This window comes from Danio rerio, chromosome 16 (assembly GCF_049306965.1).
Source record: "Danio rerio strain Tuebingen ecotype United States chromosome 16, GRCz12tu, whole genome shotgun sequence".
NCBI lineage: Eukaryota > Metazoa > Chordata > Actinopteri > Cypriniformes > Danionidae > Danio > Danio rerio.
In genome coordinates, this window is record NC_133191.1 from 14217346 (window position 1) to 14244624 (window position 27279).

Sequence of the window (27279 nt, forward strand, 5' to 3'; positions counted from 1 at the left end):
TGCGCGCAGAAATAAGCGCACTATAAGCATATGTCGAATTAAGTTCTCTTTTTCTTTAATCAAGACTTTTCCATTCGAGGAATTACAGTTATTAATAGCTTAGTCCTTATAAACGATCAATTTATAAAATACAAAATTTACGGATCAAGCCTAATGAAGAATAAGAAGAATATGCAACGCATTATGATCCTTGAATGATCAGAGCGCATTTATATAAACTATATATTTTATATAATCCATAAATATTAAAAAACATTATACATTTAAAGTAATGGAACATTATATGTTATAAAATCTAAACTATTATTTAGGCTACAGTACAGGCTGTTCAGCGCGTGCGTCAAAGAAAAGACTTGACACAATCTCTATAAAAACTTGTTGTTTTATTTACAATATCTAAAGGGATATAAAACATCTAACATGCATCTCCATTCTCAACGAGTTTCTGTGTTCTGCATCCTTCACAGACCGAGGTCTCATTCCGAGGTAATCTGTAAATATTCTCATTTGGTTCTGGCACATTCTTGATTAAAAGTGAAACTGACCGGTGCAACGGATGATTTGTCATCTAGAGTGACTACAGTTATAATACAGGTTATGGAACTATTTCACTTTAATTTCATATTATTATTTTATTAAACAAACAAACCAGTTTTTGTTTTGGCTCTGCATGCAGCGTATTGGATCTTTGAAGCATTGCACTTCAAATGTTATTCCTTTTTTTTTGTTGTATTTTTTATATTTTTAATTATACAACACAAAATTGGTTCTAAACAGATACATTTTCCTATAGGCTATGATGAAGTGTATATTTTTGTTCACACAGGTCCTATACAAAACTGTGTGGATGGATGATTTGTTTCTCTGTGAAAATCACTCATTTAATAAGCAAAACAGGCCAAAATGTTGTTTAGCTTGCGTCAAACTGGATGGACAATTTACAAACATATTGAATACAAAGGCTGGTTATTTTATGCAATGAGGGACAATAGGCCTATTACAAATTAAAGAAAATTATTTGCATATTAAAACGAAAATATATAATACAACAACAGATCCTACCTCATAAGAAATGACTTTAGATAATGTAAATAAGCATCAAGTTTTTTTTTTTGAGATTGTGTGTCTAATTCAGTAGTGTAGTGCGTTCGCGTGGGTTTTCTCCGGGTGCTCCGGTTTTCCCCACAGTAAAAAGACATGCGGTACAGGTGAATTGGGTAGGCTAAATTGTCCGTACTGTATAAGTGTGTGTGTATGTGTGGATGTTTCCCAGAGATGGGTTGTGGCTGGAAGGGCATCCGCTGCATAAAAACTTGCTAAATAAGTTGGCGGTTCATTCCGCTGTGGCGACCCCAGATTAATAAAGGGACTAATCCGACAAGAAAATGAATGAATAATGTGCAATACTAATTTAAAATACGTGTCACTAACCTTATATGTGAAATAGCAGGGCCGCTGTAGCACTTTCTCAAGAAGAGCAAATGTCAAATTATTAGCGCAACGCACATGTAGCGAGCTCATCTGTTTGTCGGAACTACTAGACACAATTTTTTTATCAACTATAATGTGTTTAATTAGTTAATTTGAAATTTATTTCATTATTCCAGCAATACTTGTTGAGTGAAAGAATGCGCTAGAAATATGCATTGCGGCTCCCTTTATTGTACAGGCTTTTTGCACTTAAACATTTTTAGGTTCGGCTCTCGAATTAGTAAGGTTATGAGTAAATGTTATTTAAAATATTTAAAGCCTGCCATCTAGCCTACAATAACAGCAAATTTAATAATAAAAAAATAATAATAAGACAGGCCTACTTTGGCGTTGCAATAAAATAGTATTAATTATCAAATAAATAATTACAATATATAATTAAAATAGGAAGAAATAAATGAAAACAAATGGTACCCTTTGTTTTTATAGCAGGGCCCAAAGTGTTCTTATTCTGGTAACAACTATTAAAAAGAAAAAAAAAAACACACCAAACAATAAAAACACTAGTAACTGATAATAATAATAATAATAATAATAATTATTATTATTATTATTATTATTATTATTATAAAGCCCTTGCTCTGAAACAATCATGCAAACCAGGTGCTCCTCGGAAATGGCTATCTTTGCTCTGCATCAGGTGCACAGCAGCAAGAAGATTGGCAGTGAACTATGACCTTATTTTAATGACAAATGTCTAAGAATACTGCTGATTTACGTTTTTATTTAATTTATACTTACGCAATGAATGTAAGCCTGCTAACTGTGTGTGGTTCAAATGATAGAATATGTAAACTTTGTTTATATATATAATTAAATAATATTAATTAAAAGCCTGCGTGTAAGGCTTTTATTTTGAGGGTGACGTCACGAGCGCAGATTTGGTTGACCAATTAGAGGAAAGTGGGCGTTTCAGCACCGCCTACATGTGTAAAATGAATTTTAAAGTCGTTTATCCGTTTTCCTACCCTAAACCAAAAAACGAAAATCCAGCCAAAATCTCGTTTTTTCGTTTTCTCGTGAGCAAAAGAAAAACGGAAAAACGGGCGTTTTCTCCATTTCCTTTATTCTGTTTGAAAATGGAAAACAAATGAACAAAATGTACACGGACCGTGTGATCCTTAAAATCTTTTTTTTCTTCACCTTTAAAAAAACGTAATCGAGGACTTTAAATTTGAAAATGAGCTCAACGTGCGCCTGCTCTGTTCGTTGTGCTGCTTGTTGTGTGTGTCAGTCTGAGGATGTCTGACAACGCAGAATCTCCTACAGAAAACCAGAAAGATGAACCTTCGCTTCAGCACGCTGTCACAGATCACTCTGAGTCATCGGACGAGAAGAAAAAGAGTATGTTTTTAGCATTGTATATCTACGACAAAACAAACGTTCATAGTTTTATTTTAAGTGTTTATTTTGAGCAGACTATCATCGAGCTACTTCCGCGATTTCTCATAGATTGACAGCTCTGTCAACCAATGAGCTTTCTATTTGTATGTAAACGGCCAATGGCTGTCCAAGTAGGCGTGTGCTTCTCACGACAAGGGCTTGTGAGTTGTAGTTTTGTTTATTGGAGAAAATGCTAATGCTATACGCTAATTTAATCAAATCCAGTGTTGCTCAACATTCTGCTGAATCATTCAACCTTAGATAATAAGATATTAGTGAATTTCATACAATTTATTGTGTTTGTGTAAACCCATTTGTGAACCAATGGCTTTATCGTACTGTAAAGTAAGTTAACGTTCATGATTTTAATACAGCGTTCATCGTGCAGATGTTGTTTACATATAATAGCACGTTTTACCTGCTTTTAAACATTACTGTTATAATTTGACGTCACACAGCATTTTACATGAGCTTTAGAATTGCGTTTTTCTATAAAATAATAGTAAAAATGTAAGTTATGTTTAAAAATTTTAAATGGTATATTAAAAAAACAAAAAGCCAGTTAAGTAAAGATTTTTCGTAAAATCACTGGTCAATTACATTTACATGCCAAATGTTTAGTTTAAAGAACAATGTTATACAATCAAATGAAAATTATCTGAATAACATGTTTACCTTATAATAAAAGTTTATTTTATATTTGTTTACAATTTTTTTATTATTGAAAAGTCCCTGAATACCAATTAAGAAAGTTTTTCTATTCAATTCAATTTACCTTTTTTTGTATAGTGCTTTTACAATGTAGATTGTGTCAAAACAGCTTTACATAAATAATCATAGTAAATTGGAACAGTGTAGTTCAGTTTTTAGTTTTTCAGTTTAGTTCAGTGTGGTTTAATAATCACTACTGAGAGTGTAAACACTGAAAAGCAAATCCATCAATGCATAGCTGTACCTTTCCCAAACCATGCAAGCCAGTGGCGACAGCTGCGAGGGGAAAAAAAAAAACTTCACCACTTGGCGAAAGTGAAGAAAAAAAAACTTGAGAGAACACAAAGCAATATGGAATAAAATAAACAAAACACAGTAAATGATTTCCACTTTACAAACTTATTTTATATTGTATGTAATTTGTAATAGTTTTTATCTGCATAAAACATACAGACCATTTCAATGTGGTGATGTCATTGGCCCATGAACATTACCTGCTTGTTATCAAACTATTTCATTACTGTAACAAGAGGCAATTCAATCATAACCTTGTGTTAAAACAGCTGTCATAAGATTATTTATCAAAAGCGAAGTACGTTGCAACCTTTGTTTTTTTTTACATCCCTCAAAATGGTCTAAAGTCCACATCATCTGCTTTACTTGATTTTATTGTCCCCCCTCTCCATTTTTTAGTTGATGTGCTTTTAAAGGCGGTCGGTGACACACCCATCATGAAGACCAAAAAATGGTCTGTGGAGAGAAGGAGGACGATACAGTCACTCGCCCAGTTCATCTCACGCTTCCTCAAGCTGGAGCCCAGCGAACAGTTGGTAAGTTGTTTCATTAAAGAGTAGTGGAAAGACCACAGAAAGTATACTTTGTTTTTAAATTTGTTCTCATGTTTACATCACATTTAATAAAACTGATGGTTGCTTCTATACGCTTTCAACAAAAATATGCTATCTGTATTCTTGTAAGCTTCCCTCAAACTATTAAGTGAGAGAATAATTTCTGCAGAATACACTTGAAGCTAAATAGAGATGTGATTATTATGTAATGTGTTCTGTTGGTTTCTCTTGCTTTTTTATGTTTATGTTTAACAGTCAATTATAAACCACACCAAATGCCAAAATGTCTGCCTGGTTTGTGCAAAAACAGGAATATTCTCATTAATCGTAATATCTAATATTAATTAATCCAATTATAGCACTAATATATGTACCAAAGATGATCAGTGGTTTTGTGTTTATTGGTGATTAACACATCACAAAATGCACTTAATTGTTTTTTATATATTCAGTACAAAAATTTAGACTGACAGTTTTTAAAACAAAATTTATTTAGGGTTAATAGGCTTATAAAAAATGTCATTTATTGTAACAAAAATTTCTATATTAATATTCAAAGGTATATTTGGAACAAGAATAATTTTATTACACTTTATAAACCTCAAAGCTATAGATGTACATCAAAGATATAGCAGCAACGAAACATTTTCTTGTGGAATGCCCTATTTTTAATGATATCAGACAGCAGTTTTCATCTGGAGAGACTTTAATAAATGAAATATTTTATATGTTAATCCTTCTAAAATCTGACATTTAATTATCAAAAGTAAACAGTTTTAGATTTTTGTCTTGTATATTATCATTATTGTTATTTATGTATTTTTTCTTATGTATTTATTGATGTTGATGACTTTTAATTGTTAGAATATTTTTATGATTATAGAAAGGGTTATTTATAAAATGTGGTAAACTTGGTCTTTTTTTTTTGCCATGACATAGCCATAGAAGCTGACATGGCAATATACTCAAAATTCTCCCTCTCTATAGCAGCAACGAGAGCCAAACAAACTAGCCTGACAGATGATTATCTATTACCAACCTTTTGCTTGGTGTATCCTGGCCTTAAGAATCACAGTGCAGCCACAAAAGCCTTTATACTTTACTACTATTTTTCAAACCAATAGGTTTTAATGTTTTGAGAATAAGAAGATTTTAAGCATTTTAAATATAATAAAACTTAATGTGATCACTTTTTGTTTTGTATATTTTCATTAGTATGTAATCATTTATTTATTTATATTTAGATTTTGATGGGAGCGCAGAAGTGGGATGTCTTGTCCTTTCGTTACAGTCATGTAAAGATTTTAGGAAACTCTATTGAATATGGTTTTCCATATTGAAGAAAATATACTTAAAACTGTGGTGTCCTTGGAAGGTGTTAAAATTTGGAAGATAAAACCTCTAAATGAAAAATAACAGCACATGACATCTCATACAGTGTCATTGTTCATTTAATGAAACTCCACTTATTTTATTTATTTGTTTTTATCATTGAAAAATAGGATTTTTTTTACACCTCCATGGAGTTAAACACTTACATCATTTATTATGATCAATGGAAGATGAACAGTTGCTATTTTCTAGGCTGATATGGCTAATAACTATACCCATATCTAGGCATAATACACACAAAACTTTACTGCTGTACAATAGTTGCAGCAGGCGCAATGATATTACACAGCACCTGGAAATAGTCCAAAGATAGGTACATAGGTAACTGCTTTATAATATCAGACAACTTTTCAATTTCTGTTAGTGTTAGTACGCAGTGTCACTACAAAAGAGTCAAACTTTCAATTGGAAAATTATTAAACTTTTATTTATTTATTTATTTGAACAAGAAGTTAATGGTTTAATCCAATTCAGTGATCTATGCTTAGCTAAATGTGCTCCTGCCAGACCAGGAGATCAGCTGAATGGATTTAAAAATGGTAAAACTCAACTCTGTGGCATGTGTAAAATTAGCCAATTTTGGGGAAAAATTGGAAAAGTTCCTTTTAACAAAATTAAACCAAGATAGAAAAGCCATGGGTTGCAAACTTCTGTTCAGATGACTGTAGATCTGCTTTTAGCAGTATTTACTCAAAATATTCATTTTCTGATATGAAATAAAATTAAACACAAGAAGAACAGTGAAATGATGACTGTTTTTTTAATTAATAAATGCTTCATCTTTGTTTTTTCTTCCATCAGTTTATTTATGTTAATCAGTCGTTTGCGCCATCACCGGACCAAGAAGTTGGTGTGCTTTTTGAGGTAATTTTTCCCCCTTTATTGCCAAATGTTTCTCTGCCTCCTGTTGGCTTTTTACTCTTTTCCTCTTTTTACTTTTTCACTCGCCATTTTGACAGTAGTACAGCCACTGCAGATAAAGGTTAATTTTTAATAGTGTGTTTGGTTTAATTAAAACTAACTCTGGTGTGATTGTTCTGTATTATTTAAAAAAAAAAAACATTTGTTAAACATCCAAAATGTGCACCATACTAATCAAATAAAAAACATTTAAACAAAAATACAACACAAGCAGAAATGTAACTGTGATAGAAAATAGGGAAACACTTGATATGGTATAATAGTTAAAACGACTCTTGCGCCAAGCTTAAACTAGCAAACAACAATTGTGTCGCGCCTTGCGCCACATTGCGCCGGGTGTATGATAGGGCCCTTTAAGTGCAAGTAAAATCTAATAAGACACCATACATTTGAACACTTGTGTTATAACTTATATGACGGATGGATATAATTGGTTGTTGGCATTTTGCAGGTCATTTCTTGTACACCATTTTAATGATTTGTCAAATTAACATTGTTGTTGTGCTCTGTTTTACAGTGTTTCGGAAGTGACGGCAAACTAGTTCTTCATTACTGCAAGTCTCAGGCCTGGGGATGAATGTACCGCTCTCTTTTTTTCTCTCCTATTTTTTGTCTCCATCATTTATACACATACATGTCCAATAACATCACTTATGCATAATTATTAGTTTTTATAACTTATTGATTTTCATGTCTTATATTTTGTAAATAATAAAGTGTAAATAATATTGTAAAACAGTTTATTTCTTGCTTGTTTTTTTTTTTTTTAAAGAGCAGCTCAGGTGAGAGGAATGGCTGGAAAACATAAAAAACACCAAATACCTTTAGCAGCTGATTGTGATGGATGTTTTGAGTGTTTAAGCTCATGTTGAAGTGATTTACAGGCACAAGGACAGTATGTGATTCTCAGATTCCCAGTGATTACTTTTGCACAGACGGGGTTGGTAATATAATGTCCCAGGACAGAACGAGTCACATGTGAGGGGTGTGAAGAACAGGTGGGACAGAGGAATGTTTAAAAAAGGGTTGGATGGAGGAATGTAGAACAAGACAGGATAGAAAGATGGAGACGGCGCTAACAGATGGACTGAAGAGGGATTATGGATGCTCTTCGTAGAGTCTGACACTAATTTCCAAGGAAAGGCAGGAAAAGGAGGAGATTTGGGCAGGATTGTACCAAAAAAAGGGGAAAAGCTGAAATAATCGCAAAAAGGATAAGAAGGGAAACTGCTTTCTAAAGCAAAGAGACGACGACCTTCTGTGTTTAACACCTACACAGAAGGAACAAAAATACGACGATTAATGGATCGACATAGGAGGAAATTATTCAGAAGGACATGATGTAAGAAGATTAACTGTCAGGTAAAAATCATCTTTTTCACGCTTAATAATATGTCGATTTTTATATAGAATGGTACTGCAGATACTTCTTTATAGTACAAATGTAAAAATAAGTGCTTTTATATTCATAAACATCGTTTGATGTGTAAAAAAACGAGAAAACATTTAGTGCCTAATACCGTTCTTATGGCATATAAATGCATGTTGCACTAAAATGTGTTAAAAGATTCTGCAAAACTTCGAAATGTACAGTAGTTTGGAGATTTTCCCATTAGGTCTTTGAAAGTGAGTTTTGTTTTTGTAACCTAAAGTAATATAGTCAGCTTTATTCCAATTTCTATAAAGCTCCAGTTCCTATTGCAGTTCTTATTAAGGATAAACATAAAATATGACTACCTTTAAAAAAAAAATACATGCACACCTACAAAGCCCAAACAGATTAAAACAGATTATTAAAGGATTACAAGTAACGTTAGACTTAATGCAAGGGCTTAACTCATAATTTCATCACGTAACTTCAAGCGTAATCCTTTGAATTCTCTCTCTTTTCTCATTTTTTAAATCCCATTCAGCGGTGTACTGAATGATGCGTTGGGAAACATCAATAATAGTTTGTCGTCATTTTTGTAGCATTACATAAACATGTTTGTATACCTCGTGTTTACAGTTCTGTGAGGTCTAAGGTCTTAAATGGGTCTTAATTCTTCCCTCCTACAATCAGTCTTAAACCAGAGCACAAAATCACGCACTCTTAAAGTCATGGCATTGAATGTTGCATGCTCTGCAAAAAGTAAATATATTCCTTGTGTATTATTGTCGTTTAATGCAATAACTATATACTTCTATATCAAGATACATTTACTTAATAGCATCTTCTTTTTGAAGGAACTGTTTAAATTTTTCTGACCAACATTTTTTTCATATCTAAGTGTAAATTTGCTTTCCAAGTACTTGCATCTCAATTTAGGAAAATGTAGACATGTGCATTGAAGTTAAATATTTTAATGTGATTAAGCTGTATAGTAAAAGTGACTCCATTAATTTTTTTATTGCTAAATATTTAGATATTGAAGTGTTTTACTGGTTGAATGTGTGGTCTATAAATTTACATTTAGGGAGCAAATTAAACTATTGTGTTCTCTTCAGTATTCATTATTGCGTAAATTTGTAATTATGATTTACCTTCACAAAAACTGCAGAACCATAATGTTATATATAACCTCTTGCAAAAACTAAGTATATAATTAACAAATAAGAGATTTTTATTTATTTATTTAGTGCTGTCCTACTAAGCACTTTGAACTGAAAATTCTGTCATCATTTACTCGTCCTTTACTTGTTTTAATCCAGTTTGAGTTTCTTCTGTTGAACACAAAAGAGAATGTATTTTAGAGAAAGCTGAAGCCTGTAAACATTGACTTCTATAGTTTTTTTTTTTCAATGGAAGTTAAGGGTTGCAAGTTTTCTTCTTTCTTCAACATATCTTCTTTAATGTTCATCAGAAGAAAGAATTTCAAACGATTGGAACCAGTTAAGTAAATTAAAATAGTAGTGAGTAAATATTTTTTTGGATGAACTGTCAGCTTAAACCATATGCTGTTTTTTTCAGAAAAAAAAAATCAGCTGGCAACACAATGTGTTAAGAATCAATTCAATTAAACTGGATGATTGTGGAAGGGCAGCACTAAATAAAAACAATATGATTTTAAGGCAAATGATAAAGGTGTCATTATTTTGTTAAAAAAAAAAAAAAATATATATATATTTTTTTTTTTTTTCAGAATTTTTTACTTATTATAAAAATAAAAAGTTGTGTACGAGTTCTTTGCTTTTAAGTGTGGATAGATGTCTTTAAGTGTCATGCAGTAACTGTTGGAAATGGTTCAAACAGAAATATGCAGAAAATGAAGGATTTATCTGAAGAACTGTTTAACTGCTTACGATACACAGGGGATTCATGAACTGAAAAATAGATCATACACACACTCAAAAGTATGATTGGATTGTCTACATTTTGCCCAAGTTTAGATTGAAATAATCTAAAAGAGTAAATATTACAATGATATGGCAAGTAAAGCTTATGGTAAGGCATATGCTAGGGATATGTGTTTGATGTAGGGTTTTGGGAAAATCATTTATATATATATATATATATATATATATATATATATATATATATATATATATATATATATATATATATATATATATATATCCATATATACACACACACACATGTATATATATATATATATATATATATATATATATATATATATATATATATATATATATATATATATATATATATATATATATATATATATATATATATATGATTTTTCCAAAACCCTACATTTTTTTTTTTGAACCAAAAAGAACCAAAATTGGAAACCATGTTTATTGTGAATAAAATACAATTTAAAAGTCTTGAGGAACACATTAAATAATATTTGCTGTATTGTTTGCAATGAAGTAACTTTGGAAATCACTGCTTTTTTATTTGTGTTTTCCATACTGTACTTACTTGATTTTTGGGGTTGTATTATTCAAGGGTAGGTACACTTTTGCACTGTTTAATTTGTTTCTATTTAGGTATGACTTGTTCCTAACATTTTGTTGTGTCTGCTTATTCAGAACACACTTGTATAAATAAAATGCCAAAAACTATTTCTATATCTTATTTTGTTAAAGTATTAATTATTATTAAATTCTGCATGGTTATGATTTATATAACCCCTTTAAAAAGTTACTTTCTCAAAGCAATTTATATACAAATTAAGACAACATACAGTGGTGTGAAAAGGGGTTTTGTGATTTCTTAATGTTTGTCACACTCTGTTTCAGATCAAATCAAACTAGTTTAAGAATTTGCTAAGGGTAACACAAGTAAACATGTAATGCAGTTATGAAATGGTTTTCATTATTAGAGGAAAACCCCCAAACCGCATTGTCCTGTGTGAAAATGTGTTTGCCCCCCTGTTAAAACACAACTCTCTAGTCACACCCAGGGCTGATTAATGCTTAATCTGTTCGCAATACAGAAATCACTTAAATAGGACCTGCCTGACTAAGTAAAGAAGACCAAATGACCCCTAAAAGATAGACTTTATGTTAAGATAAAAAGGAAAAAAAGAGAAATAAACTAATCTACCAGTCTTGAAATTATTATGAACTCATTTCTAAAGCTTTTAGACGGCAGCAAATCTACAAATGGCAAAAACACTGAACAATAGGGAACCTTTCTACAATAACATCCAAAGACCTTCAGGCCTCATTTGCCTCGATTTCATGATTCATCATAAGAATGAGACCGAGTAAAAAAAGGTTGGTATGGCAGAGTTTAAGATGAAAACCACTAATGAGCAAAATAACACAACGGCTTGGTGATTCCCAAGACTTTTTGAAAGGTGTTTGTCTCATTATGTGTGGTGTAAAAGTAACACCGAATTTCAGAAACAGAACATACCAACAGTAAACGGGTGGTGGTAGTATGATGGGGTGTGTTGCTGCTTCAGGACATGGAAGACCTGCTGTGATAAATAAAACCATGAATTCAAATGTGTACCAAAAACACCCTGATGGAGAATATCCCGATATCTGTTAGAGAAATCAAGATTAAGCAAACTTGGGTTCTGCAGAAGGACAATTACCCAAACCATACCAGCAAGTCGACTTCTATATAGCTGAAGAAAATCAAAATGAGAACTTTGGACTGGCCTTGTCAAAGTCCTGACCTCAATCCAATTAATATTTAACGGTATGTGGCTAAATTATAACAATTGCGAAGATGATGGGGCAAAGTTCTTCCACAGCACTGTAACAGACTCATTGCAAGTTATCGGAAATGCTTAAGATGTTGTTGCTGCTAAGGGTGGCCCAACAGGTTATTAGGCTCAGGAGCAAACACTTTTTCACAAAGGGATATGTAGTTTTTTATTTTGTTTTTCTTTCAAAACCTTTATTTCAAAATTACATGGTGTTTACTTGTATTATCTTAAACTAAAAAGTGTATTAGTTTGATTATCTGAAACATTAAAGTATGACAAACATGCTAAAAATAAATAATTAGTTTCTCACCACTATATAGTAAAGATGTGTCTAAAATTCAAGAATTTTTTAGTTATGTGATGTTTTGGTTGCTACAAATGGTTATAAGAAATTAACTTAATAAATAATATAAATAATAATAAAAATAAATGAAAAATAATAGGCTTTTTAATTAATTTCAAATGAATAATTTATATAATTATATGCTGCTGCCAAACGCATGTGAGGGAGTGAAGATATTATAATCTAACTTTTATAACACTAAAAAACCTCTCCATTCCCTTTAAAGTGATATTCACCCAAAATTGTAAATTACTCTCTTATTTGTTCATCCTCAAGAGTTTCTGTTGAACACAAAAGGAGATATTTTGAAAAATGTTCAAAATCGGTGACCACTGACATCCATATAGGAAATACAAATACTATGGAAGTCAATGGTTACTTCTTTTAGCATTCTTTAAAATATCTTCTTTTGTGTTCAACAGAAGAAAGAAATTCAAACTGGTAAGTAAAGGGTAAATAAACAATAATAGAATTATCTCTTTAGGTTGTACTGCCAAGTACAGCGTTTAAATGTATAAGCCTGTAACAAATGTTGTTCTTCCCTCTCTTATCAAGGTTCTTCCCTTATCTGACCCTCTCCTTTAATAAATCCACATCTTCATTTATCCTACCATCTGCCATAGTGATCTCTCTTATTCATTTCTGCTTAATACCATTTTCTCAATTCCTTTGTCATCCCAGAAGACATATTTTGCTTAATCATCCCGGATTGCCCTTCATACAGCCAGCTCTGCCTTCTCTCTGGTTAGCATGTTGGAGCACATGTCCAGACGCTCTCGTTCCCTGCTCTCTCTTATCCTGACCTCCCTCGCCCTCGCTTTATCTGTGCTGGCTTTCTGTACGTCCTACTGGTGTGAGGGAACGCACAAGGTGGTCAAACCTCTCTGCCTTTCACCTGTCAAGATGAAGAACTGCGGACAGAACGACAGCGAGCCTTACACTACAGGTATGACCTCATGTCATATTACTGTTTGATATTTCCTCTGTAAAAATAGCATTCTGGAAACACGAGTGTGACATTACCAGAAATATTATTAACTTAACAATAAGAAGTTTTATAAACAAAGTGGTTGAGTAAATGACTCATTGATTTAAAAACATAATAATTTACTAGTATAGCCTGCTAAAACTGTTATATCAGTTGTATGAATATTTAAAGGGTTAGTTCACCCAAAGATGAACATTCTGCCACTCACCCTTGTGTCATTTCAATCCGCTGAGACCTTTCAATTGAAAAGATATTTTCAATTAAGAGCACTCTGTGACATCAGTCTTTCAACTTTAATAATAAAAACGACAGGAATTACAGCATAATACATACATAAATACATTATATTACATACAGTCAGCAGCGAAACACACAAGCTATGACACTATAAAACAATGGCTGGCTCTGCATTGATTTTCCAGCCTGATCTCATGAGAAAACATAAGTATTTTATGTTTTGCCAGTTTAGTGGCTAATTCGTACAAATTCGTATGAGTTCAGTCGTGCGAAAATGTACGATTTTAAAAAGGAGGCGTGGCACCTAACCCCACCCCTAAACTTAACCATCATTGGGTGATGAGCAAATTCTACTAAATTGTACGAATTAGATTGTACGAATTCATACGAATTAACCACAATATCAAAAAGTTACAAATTGCCATGAGATTGTGTTGGATTTTCTTGAGCCCAGTACTTTAGGCATACTGTATGTACCCTGCAGGAGCCTGCACTCGGCTACCGAACATTGCTTTGTTCCCAAAGATGCACAAAATCAGTCTCAAAGACGTTTACCTTTAACGTCTCACCCTGGTAGAATGACTGCTTAATCTTACTTGAGTATAATTTAATTGACCAATAAATAAACTCTCTATGTATTTATTTTCATTATACCCTTTTTTATAAACAATCTACAACGATCTACAAATGCGCAAATTAATGTAATTGTGTAATTTTTTTCAAAAATTGTACCTGACTAAGTAGTTAAATTATGTTTTATACTTTTACTCGAGTATATTTTTAGTTGGGGTGACGCAGTGGCGCAGTAGGTAGTGCTGTTTCCTCACAGCAAGAAGGTCGCTGGTTCGAGCCTCGGCTGGGTCAGTTGGAGTTTGCATGTTCTCCCTGTGTTTGCATGACTTTCCTTCGGGTGCTCTGGTTTCCCCCACAGTCCAAAGACATGCGATACAGGTGAATTGAGTAGGTTAAATTGTCCGTTGTGAATGAGTGTATATGGAGGTTTCCCAGAGATGGGTTGCACCTGGAACTGCATAAGTTGGCGGTTCATTCCACTGTGGTGACCCCAGATTAATAAAGGGACTAAGCCGAAAAGAAAATGAATGAATATTAGTACAATATTCAATATATATATATACAATACAATATTAAGTCCTGTGATTCCGGCAGCTAGCTCTCTGCAACTATGACATGGTCGCCCACTAAAGCTAAGCAGGGCTGTGCTCGTTCTTTAGCTGGATGGGAGATCACATGGGAAAGATTGGTTGGATCCAGAAGTGTTTTCAACTCAACCTGCGGCCTATGTGGGTCCTAACGCCTTAGTATATTGATGGGGACTTTACACTGCTCAGTGAGCACTGTCTTTCGGATTAAACATTAAACCGAGGTCCTGACTTTCTGTGGTCGTTAAAAATCCCAGGATGTCCTTCAAAAAATGTAGGGGTTTAACCCTGGCATCTTGGCCAAATTTTCCCACTAAACTTTGTCCATCATGGCCTCCTAACCATCCCCATATCATAATTAGCTTCATCACTCTGTCTCCTCTACACCAATCAGCTGGTGTGTGGTGTGTGGCCTGGTGTAATATGGCTGCTGTTGCATCATCCAGGCGGATGCTACACACAGGTGTTAGATGAGTAGATTCCCCAAAAAATGTGTAAAGCACTTTAAGTGGTCAGAAAATCGCTATATAAATTGAAGGATTTGTTGTTGTTGTTATTATTATTATTATTATTATTATTCCTGTTTAATCAAATCATGCATAGAACAATCACATCAGGCATACAACTTTAAGACAGAGACGCATTATAAATGCAGCGAACAGTGCATATTTCTGTATATAACATTGTGCTAATCTGAGTGTGCTTCACACATGTGAGTGGGCTTCTCAAACTGCATATTAGACACTCTCCCCTTTCCATATGCATGAAGAAAAAAAAATAACTTCAAAGAACTAACTTTGACTTGTCACACATTCATGTATGCTGCTCTGTGATGATTTGAAGTGCTTCTTTTATCCTCACTTGTAATTTGCTTCAGATAAAATGTCTGCAAAATGAATAAATGTAAATGTTAAAGACACTTATATGTTATATTTAACTTATCAGAACATTAATTTCAGTACTAAAAGATCAGATTGATAAAGTTGATAAATTTCAATGAAATTGTGTTAAATCAGCTAAATTATATCTTCAATATAGATCTTATCTCTCATTTTCAAAAGGCGTCTGAAATATGGCCATACAGGATAAGGCAATAATCAGTACGTCCAAGTAGAGAACATGTTGGTAATGTTCTGCTAGTAAGCAAATGGTTAAAAGTGGAAGTTTTAATTACCCAATTTTTGAAGACATTGGTTGAGTGAAAGAATCAATTACTTGTGATTTATAAAATGGTGGCTGCTTATTGGTGAAATAATGTAGCCTGCAGAAACAGTAAAAAGGCAAATATTTTGAATGATGTGATTAAGTGCATGACTCAATTCATATTTCTTCATAAAACAAGATTTGTTTATAAAACAAGACAATGAAATAGAAATTGTCTGACTAACGCTCTGTCATCTTTGTGGATTCTGTAATTTGTATGTAGAGATGCAAAGCAGTTCAAACAAATAATGAACTTCCCCAAGCAACAACCCACTCATTCAGGTGGCTATCTTGTTTATTGGTTATCTTTTTTCTCAGAAAGCCCCACTCCGGACCCACGGGGCCCATTACCAACATTATCAACAAAGCGGAGAGAGGAACTTGCCAGGATTCGCCAAAGGCAATTAGCCAATGCAGTGCAGTACATCTGGGAGACGGGAGAAGACAAGTACACCTTCAGATATTTCCACACAGGATTCTGGCAGTCTTGCGAAAAACATGCTGATGGTAAGAAAAAGTCTCATGAAGAGAATTAAAATGAAAGAGTCTGTCCCTTTGCCATTGTCTTTTATAACTTCTCATCTTTTCATGCATCGACTGCAAAAAGAAATAGGCTTGACGTTTATGTTGCTCTTTCCTATACACTAGCTACTATAAAAACTGCAAGCTTAAATGAATTTGCAAAGTGCTACCATATCCACCTCATTGCCAACCACCCAAAAAATCTGAACAGCAGGTTGCCATAAAATTTAAGGTTCAGTCAATATTTTAGTTGTATAGGACAAAAATATCAAAGTAGTGATTTTATACGCATAATGTGAACAGCCAATATGCTGCTGAACAACCGAACCTTATATTGTGTAATCATAAACCGTGAGATTTGGGTTTACATTGCACACAATCTTCCGGTAGATTGTGAATTGGTACCTTGCTAAAATAGTATGGAAATCGCACAGTGCCTACCCTAGGGATACCTAGGGAGAAAGCTGAAGTCGGTGACCTCTGCCCATTGTAAGATGGTTGAAGGTGAGCTGGTTGAAGATCTGGAGCAGTGTGACATGGATTTAACAGAAATTGTGGAGTGATTTACTCCCTTTTCTCCACTGTCGTTAAAACTGTCTGAAACTATCATGCCTGAGCAGGGGCGGACTGGCCATAGGGAGCACCGACACATTTCCTGGTGGTCTCATGGTCACTCTGGCCTGCTACGCTGAATTTGGTTTGCCCTTTCCTCACTCCACCCTCTCACCCCACTCACCAATCACTACAGTGTCCTGAGGTTCAATAACTGTCCTGGGTAAAAACACTAACCCAGTCTGCTCCTGTGCCTGAGTGTAGTCCTCCTGAGAGTCAGCACGTCCACTCAAACCCGGTTCTTCATGCTGTGTGCTTGCCGCTGGTCTGCCAGTCTACATTGGTGTTTCAGTTGGAGGATCCCTCATCTCCACCTACAGCTTCAGAATACTGGACTCTAGCTTGGTGTGTTGTCCCAGTGGCTACACTATGGCTTCTGACTCTTCTTCTCAACCATTACCCATCAGTTCACTGGCTTTACTGTGCTCTCTTGTCCCTACGGTCTGGTGTTAACCATCCTGCACCTTAGGATTCCCCTCCTTTGGCTTTGCCTCATCCTTCCAACAGACTCTACTATCCCTCCAGCTCCACCTCAGTCCTCGGTCACTCTTCAGGGCCCCTCTACATAGATCGATAATGCCATTGGCTCGCCCGCAGGTCTCCAGTTTCTCCTAAATCACCTGATCACCTTGAATTATTAGCTTTTGTATGTACCTAGGGCTCCTGTGCCACCTGCTCTGCTAACATCATCCGGCCCTCTGTAGTCGTTTCTCCTTCTCCCTCTGTTTGCTCCACCGTGGTCAAGAAAGGATGTGATCTTGTCTGACTTCTCCTGCTTGAAGTCCCTGCAGTTTCCACCCAGTTCCTCCAAGTCCCTCAAGTTGTATCTTTGGCTGCTCCCACTGTCTAGTCTGTCCTAATCTCTTTTGTCATCTCCTGGGCTCCTCACTTTGCCATTGCCTCCCTGGTATTCTCCTTTAGCTGTTAAACTTAAGTCCCTTCCCTGGACCCTTTCATCATCTCCACTTCACCATACCTTACCAACCACCCCCCGCTACCCCCACTCTGAATATTGCTGATAGTAACAAGGAAGCACCTTTTTCAACGAAGAGCATACTGTCAGGATTGGTGTGGTCTTGGTGTATTTTTGTTGTGTCCTAGACCCGGTTTCTTCCCATGTTAAGTTACTTGTTTCTTCCGGTTTCCACCTCATTTACCTGATTATACACAGTAAAATCTTCAGAGTAAAATTTACTCAGTTCAGAGAACATTTGGTCCCTCTCTAAATTGAGCAAAATTTACTCAACAGCAGAGTTAAAGTTAATGAGACAATGATGGGGTTAATTAAGTGATGATTGAGCACTGATGATGAACACCTGCTGTTATTAAGCAGAAACAGAAGAGAAGCAGCAGCAGCTTTGCTCATTGGTTACCTGATTGACTTTATTTCTGTCAGATGTTCACAAAAGTCCATATAAGATTTATTGAGAATTAACCGTTTTAGTTATTTACATTTTACAAAAAGAACATGTTTTTTTTTTTTGTCTGATGTAACCATCATGGAGAAAAGTGGTTAATTTACTTGGACTTGATTTCTAATGTTAATTTTTCTTTACTTGCAATAACAAGTTTAAAGAGAGCACATGTGATCAAGTTGATTGTTCCTGTATGGGTTCTTACTCTTGATAAGAGTAACTGTACAAGAAATTATGTTTAGATGATGGTTTATCCTATAAGAAACAAAATTCAGTGTTTTTCAAGAGAATAGACCTCAGCTCTGGTGTTGTATTAAAACAAATTGAGCATCTGAATCACTTTAGAGACACAGACATAAATAATTAGCGTATCTATCTCAACAGTGGTTAGAGTTTTTTTTTTTTTTTTTTAATGCTGCAGTGCATGTTAAGACAATCATACGACATTTATCCATAGTTCCCAGCATGCACTGTTGGGAAAAAAAAAAAAAAAACTAACCATAGTTGAGAACCATTCGCTGATTCTTTATGTCTGTGGGTTTTTAGTGTTTCAGAGGTTCAATGTGTTTTATGATCTGATAAAAGTATTGATGAGCTCCATTTTCTTAAAACAGTGCTCCTTTTGTGATACAACATTATTTAAACTTATTAGGTCAAAACCAATTTTACTGATTTGACCAGTGACTAATCCACCACAGAGTCAGTTATCCAGAGCACAACTGCTCTCTTTATACAGTATTTGCCACAATACACTATTTGGCAAACAAAGAGAAACTAATATTAGAAATCGAGTCAGAGTCCAAGTAAAGCAGCTACTGTTCTCCTCAATGGTGACAGCTTAAACACAAAAAGTGTTTTTTTTATTTATTTATTTTTTTTAATGTTGTTGTATAAAAAAGTAAATTCTTAATAATATCACTATATGGAATTTTATAGAGTGTGGCACAAATAAGGCCAAACAGGTTGTTAATAAGTAAAGCTGCTGTTTGTGGAGTTACTTAATGATCCTTTGCTGAGATTTTGAGAGATTTGATGTGTTTTATTTCAGTTTATTTAATCTACGGCTGTGACTTAAGGTAGATGTAGTTTTGTGTTTCTCTTCTCTGTTTCTGCTTATTAACAGCAGGTGTTCATCATCAGTGCTCAATCATCACTTAATTAACCCCATCATTGTCTCATTAACTTTAACTCTGCTGCTGAGTAAATTTTGCTCAATTTAGAGAGGGACCAAATGTTCTCTGAACTGAGTAAATTTTACTCTTAAGATTTTACTGTGTAGCAAGTTTTTTATTGTTGTTTTCCTCTTGTGTCTCTGTCAGGTCTAATTTGGCCCATTATCACTGAGCGGTACAGTACGTATGGTCGGTACGAGTCAACTTTATCAGTCTTGTGTTTCCACTGCCAAAAGGGTACCAGTGTTACCCTTTTGGTGGGTGTGGTGTATGACAGAAAGTTTCAGTCAACGTCATTTTCGCTCAAGGAAATATCAAAGTAAAGCTGTTGCCTATGGCAGAGGTTCTCAAAGTGGGGGTCGGGACCCCCCGAGGGGTCGCGGGACAATGAAGGGGGGTCGCCTGGTGATTTTCAAAAATCAATTAATTTTTATTAAACCTTAAGACTTACTGTATTTTATCAATAACCTACTGTTGAGAAAGAATAGTTGTTTATAGTTACTATAAACTATATAATTACTATAGTAGCTTATAGTTACTAGTTCTATTGGATTGCGACTTCTCGGGTAATTACATTATACTAAAGACACAGCAATACTGTCAGATGCAGCAGATTTTTTAACACCAGGTTAAACTTTCTAGCCCATTTACAGCACTGACATACATAAAAAAAACAAAGAATAGACTTGGGTCTATTGGTGTGTGTGTGCGCGTCATTGCATACAAGGTTTCTGTATTTATAACCACCACCTCAGAGAATGTTGGGGGTCACGAGTCACTGGCATTCTCATTTTAGGGGTCACTGGCTGAAAAGTTTGGGAACCCCTGGCCTATGGGTCGTTCAAATATCATATGAGAAGTACTTGTCACAAAACTTAAATACTTGTGTATAAATGTTCATTACTAACTTTTCTATAAACATGATTTGATTAAAACTGCAGATCAATGACAGTGCAAAATAGCCTTCAGTAATCATGCCCACATTATCATCATCAGCTCAAGAAGATCGTTATTTCAAATATCCCACTTTTTGTCGACCTCGCAAAACAACAACAGGACGTGGCAGATTTTGTCCTTCTTAGCTTTGTAAATGTTCATGACACCAATGATATTGACTGTAGCAGTTTTCAATCCATCCAAAACCAAAAGAAATAAATGTTTCTCTAGAAAAATTGAATAGAAAATGCTGTGAAAATGTCCTTGCTCTGATAAGCATCACACAGGGAACATTTAAAAAATAATATAAATTTCACAGGTGTCTTAATAATATTGTCTTCAACTCTATTAGTTTCTGCCTTGAATGGAAATTCCTGAACCAAAGAAATCAACCCAAAATATTAAATGTAGTAGGCAAGTTTAGAAAAAGGTGGATATAATTCCTCTGTCAAAGTGATTGTATTGTTTTAGACATTTAATTCCATTGTTCACTCTTGTTAATTTTGCTACATTTCAGGAGAACGATGTCGTCGGTTCATGGATCTCACTCCTGGAGAGACACATGGTAAGATGATTCCTGCAAAATTATATAACGATATCATAGTAATTCATTCATTCATTTTCTCTTCGGCTTAGTGCCTTTATTAATCTGGGGTTGCCACACCAGAATTAAACGCCAACTTATCCGAAAGGAGTCTGGCTGCAGACCTGGTGCAGTGCAATCTGGGCTGCATCCAATGCTTTTTAATGGGCTCACCTAACCCCACCCCTAATCCTACCTGTCACAGTGACGTCACTAGCTTCATTTTAGATTGTGTCTGACATTGCATCGCTGAGTGATGCAGTCTCAGCTTGCATCATAAAGGCTGCATCCTGATAGTATTGACTTATCCAGCAAATGTTTTTCGCACCGGATGCCCTTACAGTCGCAACCCATCACTGGAAAACATCCATACACACTCAGTCACAAACACACACTACGGCCAATGTGAGCCTGACTCTATATGCGCTCAAATAAGAGAACATTATATGTTTGTGTTCCTCTCTGCCTGCTGCAGGTGTGCTGTGGTTGTCAATGGTCGCAGAGTTCATGTACATCAGTTTGTTGGGCATGGGCTTCCTGCTCATGTGGGTGGAGGTGTTGTGCGCCCATAAAGAAATGCATGCGCTCAAAATTAACGCATTCGCTGCAATGTGCACTGTGCTCTCAGGTAAGAGACCGGTGCAACAGTTCTCTCTTGTGGTACATTTGGGTAATGCAGTCTTTGGTGATAATTGTAGGAGAGTGATATTTTGTTGAATCCCGTTCTGTGTTGAGTGTAATTAATTAGTTATAAAGGTAACTAGCAAGTGTACTGTACTGAAATTATATTACTTATCCACTTTGAAAAGTAAAGTAAGGGATTACTCATGTTTAGGTATTTTACGAACAGTTACTTATTGTCAGTTTTAGATGTTATTATTTATAAAGTAACTAGTTACAGTAATTTAATTACTCATCCACTGAAGGATGAGTAAAGGATTACTACTAAGATTTAAGTAATTTAATTACAGTTACCTACCTTAAATACTGTAAATAAATTCAACATTTCTGTATAAAACAGTGTCATTCTACTTGTTATCCACATATATTATGCAAAATAATTATTTTTTTATTCAAATAAAGTTACAATTATCACAGTGATTGCCTAAAACAATAAACTAAGACATTAGTCAATTACAATAAATTGCATGTATGAAATATGGTGTCTGCTTTGAAATGTTACCTGTCATCATGATACATCCATAATAATATGTTTAACTAAAAGGCCATATTTGACTGAAATACTAATAAGTAATAAGTAACAATATTTCTTTTTTAGTAATTACATTATTTTCAGACAGTAATTAAACAATTTAAATCATGTGATGAGTAATTATTTACTTTTTAAAGTAATTTACGCAACACTGTCTGTGTCAAATTTGGCTTCCATGTTTCAGGATTGTTAGGGATGGTGGCTCATATGATGTACACCACCGTATTTCAGCTGACTGTGATTGTGGGGCCCAAAGACTGGAGGCCTCAGACGTGGGACTATGGCTGGTCATTTGCGTGAGTATATGCTCACAGAATATATAAATGGCAAAATGTGACTTGAATGTGATCTGAATTAAGACATACTTCATTTGTACTTTAAATTATGAAGTGAAACTAGATCGTTCTTAATTTTTTGTAATCTCATTATTTTTTGGGCCAGTGGACTGCTCTAGAGCAGTGGTTCTCAAATGGGGGGTCGAGACCCCCCGAGGGGTCGTGGGACAATGAAGGGGGGTCGCCTGGTGATTTTCAAAAATCTATTTATTTTTATTAAACCATAAGAATTACCATATTTTATCTATAACCTACTGAAAAGAAAAAAATTGTCATTTATAGTTACTATATACTACTGTATATAGTTACTATAGTAGCTTTTAGTTACTAGTTCTATTGGATTGCGATCGCTGGGGTAATTACATTATATTAAAGACACAGCAATAGCTTCAGATGCAGCAGATAGATATTATAACACCAGCTTAAGCTTTCTGGCCCATTTACAGCCCTAACATACATAAAATAATCTACGAAGAATAAACTTTGGTCTATTGGTGTGTGTGCACCATTGCATGCAAAGTTTCTGTATTTATAACCACCTCAGAGGATATTGGGGGTCGCGAGCCACTGGCATTGTTATTTTAGGGGTCGCGGGCTAAAAAGTTTGGGAACCCCTGCTCTAGAGCATACAATTTTAACGACAGATTAGACTAAAGGCACTAGCTTAGCACAACTACAAAGTTTGATAATTTAGGACAGGGGTGCCCAAACTTTTTCTTATAAAGGGCCAAAATCCAAGCTTGATTGGGAGCTGTGGGCCGAAAGTAAATGTAGCGAACTGTATTACATTAAAGTAGCCATGGGTAATTTCCTCATTTATTTCATGATCTTTATCAATCAAAATTAAATTTTTTGAAAATGTATTTTATTTTAACAAACATATTACAAGAAAATCAATTAAAAAATCTATTTATAAAACAATGTTCAATGCAAAATACTCTAGTCATGCTTGCTGAACAGCCTTAGCCTTGATTTGCACGCTGATGTCTTCTGCTTTGTCCCCTATTCGTTGTGAAACTAAGTACATTTAAAAAAATCTGATTCACGTACAACATGTAATTAAAACATTTAATTTCAGTTTGCTTTTCTTGTAGCTCAACAATAAAACAAACAAACAAAATGTTACATTAAAATAGAAATGACAATCTCTGACGAAGGTATTCCCCAACCCTTTCCAATCATTTCCTTTCTGGCGTGCCAAATCTGAGGATATAAAGGGCCAACTTTGGACGCGGAGCCCTAGTTTGGGCATCTCTGATTAAGGAGAATAACATTTGTTTTTTACTTTATAACAGTGTTGTAATCTGTCAGCCATTGTGGGTTTATATTACAAATAATGAGGCATAAATTATAAAATATTATGGTCACCCTTTTTTTTAAACTACAAGTCTCATTTAAAACCATGAGTTTACTAAAATAAACTCATAATTTGATGCAAATTATTTGCTATGGTATTTAGTTTTAAAATAGTTTTTAGACTTTTATAAGTAGTAGTTAGGTTTAGATGTTAGGTAGAATTATGTTGAATAAGATCATCATGAATGAGTATAAGTACAGTTAAATAATCAATATCTTAATAATAGATAAGTTACTGTAATAAGCAACTAATATGACTAATGAGAGTTTGTACTTAAAGGGTTAGTATTTACTATGGAATGAGAGTGTAGTTTCCTGACATATCAGCTTAGAAAATAGCAACCTTTCACTTTCTGCAGCCTTAGTACACAATGTAGCTACAGACGAGTCAAACTATAAATTTTACATTTTTTAACACAATGCTAATGGTCTAATCCGATTCAATGATCTATGCTAAGCTAAGCTAAAATATCTCAACTCAGAGATTGGCTGAATGGATTCAAACATGGTAAAACTTAACTGTTTATCTTTTTAAAAGTTGTTAAGAGAGCTTAGAAGTGTCAGTCAGAACTGTGGGAAGAAGCTGAATCACATTTATCCAATTGCATAAATGAGGCTCAGGAAACAAACTCTGGTCACATGTTGTTGAGGGTTCTTTTGTTGAATTTAAGTTACATTTCATCTACATGCAAACTAATTCTCATTAGATTATAAGCAGACTGTTAGGTTGGGGTTAGAATTAGGGTTAGGGTTAGTGTAAGTTGACATGTGCTAGCAAAGTTTTTTATAGTCAGTTAAATGTCTGTTGAAGGAGCAGTATTAACATATAATACGCAGACAGTCTACTAATACATAAATGGACAATCAAAATATAATGCTACTCAAACTCTTGTTAACTTTTTAACATCCCACTTTCTTTTACTTGGTTGTTGTTCTCACCTCTCCTCTCCCAGGCTGGCATGGGTGTCTTTCAGCTGCTGCATGGGCGCTGCAGTCATGACCCTTAACTCTTACACTAAAACAATCATCGAGAGGCATCACCGCCAGAGGCTTCGGTTAGAGGAGGCCCGCGCCACAACACACGCTCCATCCTATGATGAGGTGGTGCCGGGGGGCGGCCTGTACTCCGTCAGCGGCCTTTTACAGTGTCCCAATGGGATGATTGACTCTGTGTGGGCATCAGATGGGAGCATGGGACTGGTGCAGCAGGGGGATGTGCCCACTCTGGTACTGGTTGGAGGATGCGGATCAGATTCGTGTGAAGACTGCGAGAGAGAAATGGACGAGATGAAGCTGACCATGAATGGAATTGACTCTCCTTGCTAAAAGAGGATAATGTGAGTTGAAGTGTTAGTTCATCCAAAAATGAGAATTCTGTCATTCTACAGGGGTGCTTGATTATGATTTGACTTTTTAATGTTTAGTTAGTGTGTTGTGTTGCTGTTTGCTAAACAGCATCCTCAAAGTTAGAGCACTCAAAGTTTAAAGCTCAGGGAGGTGATTTATTTTACAGAATTAGTTTTTTTTTTTTAAACCTTGTGACATCACAAATTTTACAATTTTACCTAAACCCCACCCTCAGGCCTGTCTTTTAAAAAAAAAAAAGTGTATTATGTGGTCAGCCAATCAGAACACAGAGGGCTAGCTGACCCATCAGACTTTTATTAAGTCTCATAATATATTTCCAAGGGTTATTTTAAAATCCAGTGAAAATCCAGCTAATATTATGATATTTTTAAAGTTGGAATCAAGTTTAGGATAAAAATAATAAATCAAATAATATTTTGAAGAGGGAAAATTAAGCATAGTAAATAGAAATAATAAGTTAAAGCTAGTTAATATAGCTCTAAATTTCCATGCATGTTCAATACAAACTCAAGGAGGTGGAGATCAATATCAAAAGTATTAGTAATTTATTAAGTACAAACAGATAATTTGATTTGTGTCTTTGGTCGCACAAATATGTCCTATTAGTTATACAATGCTATCCAAGAGGACACATCAGGCACTCTGCATGTCCCCCACAACTAAAGACCTAATTTATAATCATAGAAGAAGATGGCGGGTCGTCTCCCTGTCAGCTTTTTGTTTTTGCACCATCTGGAGTTTCCCTTTTCTGCACAGAAGAACTCAGCAGTTAAATACACATGCTTTGAGGCCTCCACAGGCCCCAATATGTTTTCATAAAGGATAACTCATATAAGCATTCCACTCTCAGCAAGCATGTCTACATTTTTGGTTACACAGAAAATCAGAAGCGAGACACATGCTATTTTTATTGATTCTGCTGCATCTTTCTTGTCTAAAATAGCTCCTTCTGAAAAATGCATCATTAGTAAGCAAAACATATCTCACTCCTAGAAGAGTTTTGATTAACATATCCTTTCATAGAGCATACAAAACATTTCCAGTAAAGAGTAAATAATGACTGTAATCTGTAATGCAAATAATTAAACATTTCTTTAAGCATACACAATATATATATATATATATATATATATATATATATATATATATATATATATATATATATATATATATATATATATATATATATATATATAAAGTAAGAATTATAAGCCCACCTTTGAATTTTTATTCTTTTTAAAAATATTTCCTAAATAATGTTTAACAGAGCAAGGAAATTTTCACAGTATGTCTCATAATATTTTTTCTTCTGGAGAAAGTCTTATTTTTTTTATTTTGGCTAAAATAAAAGCAGTTTTATTTTTTTTAAACAACATTTTAGGGTCAAAATTATTAGCCCCTTTAATCTATATATTTTTCGATAGCCTACAGGACAAACATTATTAATAATTTGCCTAATCACCCTAACCTGCCTAGTTAACCTAATTAACCTAGTTAAGCCTTTAAATGTCACTTTAATCTGTACAGAAGTGTCTCGAAAAATATTTAGTAAAATATTATTTACTGTCATCATGGCAAAGATAAAATAAATCAGTTATTAGAAATGAGTTATTAAAACTATTATGTTTAGAAATGTGTTGAAAAAAATCTTCCCATTAAACAGAAATTGGGGGAAAAAAATAAACAGGGTGCTATTAATTCAGGGGGGCTAATGACATGACTTCAACTGTATGGATATGTATATATTTTCTTACAGTGTTTTATTATTATTATTATTATTATTATTATTATTATTATTATTATGTGAATTTCAAAACAACTTGCTGAAACAAAATTTTTGGGAAGAAAGGAAAACTACTGGTTGGTGATAATACAATGGGTAGGCTCCACCTTCCTTGATATAGAAGTTTTTATTTTAGTGCCACTTACCAGACATTAAACTTCTGTACTCATCTGATACATCCAACAAAATATTGCCA

At 34.3% G+C, this 27279-nt stretch overlaps 2 protein-coding genes across 6 annotated transcripts; both read left to right on the forward strand.

Annotated features, from left to right (window-relative positions):
- Positions 1-2707: 2707 nt before the first annotated feature.
- Positions 2708-9826, forward strand: atg12 (ATG12 autophagy related 12 homolog (S. cerevisiae)). Of its 3 annotated transcripts, none has more exons than XM_073925231.1 (5): positions 2708-2835; positions 4279-4415; positions 6627-6689; positions 7264-7325; positions 7524-9826. In XM_073925231.1, the coding sequence occupies exons 1-4, from the start codon at positions 2733-2735 to the stop codon at positions 7321-7323; spliced, it is 363 nt and encodes a 120-aa protein (XP_073781332.1). In that variant the 5' UTR covers positions 2708-2732; the 3' UTR covers positions 7324-7325; positions 7524-9826.
- Positions 7789-26270, forward strand: si:ch211-149k23.9. 3 transcript variants are annotated; one of them, XM_021466875.3, is made up of 7 exons: positions 7789-8108; positions 12756-13146; positions 16107-16295; positions 20963-21010; positions 21504-21656; positions 22426-22537; positions 24886-26270. In XM_021466875.3, exons 2-7 carry the CDS (start codon positions 12951-12953, stop codon positions 25256-25258), a joined length of 1071 nt encoding a protein of 356 aa, XP_021322550.2. In that variant the 5' UTR covers positions 7789-8108; positions 12756-12950; the 3' UTR covers positions 25259-26270. The 3 variants fall into 3 exon arrangements, with proteins under 3 accessions (XP_021322550.2, XP_009290424.2, XP_073782042.1); XM_009292149.5 differs by having other exon boundaries at positions 12882-13146; positions 24886-25724; XM_073925941.1 differs by having other exon boundaries at positions 12950-13146; positions 24886-25724.
- The last annotated feature ends 1009 nt before the right edge of the window (positions 26271-27279 follow it).

Bases quoted from the DNA above. Each gene is read 5' to 3' on its own strand.
- atg12 (XM_073925231.1), top strand. From the start codon at position 2,733: ATGTCTGACAACGCAGAATCTCCTACAGAAAACCAGAAAGATGAACCT. The intron at 4,416-6,626 runs GTAAGTTGTTTC...TTCTTCCATCAG, and splicing joins TGGAGCCCAGCGAACAGTTG to TTTATTTATGTTAATCAGTC. The intron at 6,690-7,263 runs GTAATTTTTCCC...TCTGTTTTACAG, and splicing joins AAGTTGGTGTGCTTTTTGAG to TGTTTCGGAAGTGACGGCAA.
- si:ch211-149k23.9 (XM_021466875.3), top strand. From the start codon at position 12,951: ATGTTGGAGCACATGTCCAGACGCTCTCGTTCCCTGCTCTCTCTTATC. The intron at 13,147-16,106 runs GTATGACCTCAT...CTTTTTTCTCAG, and splicing joins CAGCGAGCCTTACACTACAG to AAAGCCCCACTCCGGACCCA. The intron at 16,296-20,962 runs GTAAGAAAAAGT...GCTACATTTCAG, and splicing joins TTGCGAAAAACATGCTGATG to GAGAACGATGTCGTCGGTTC.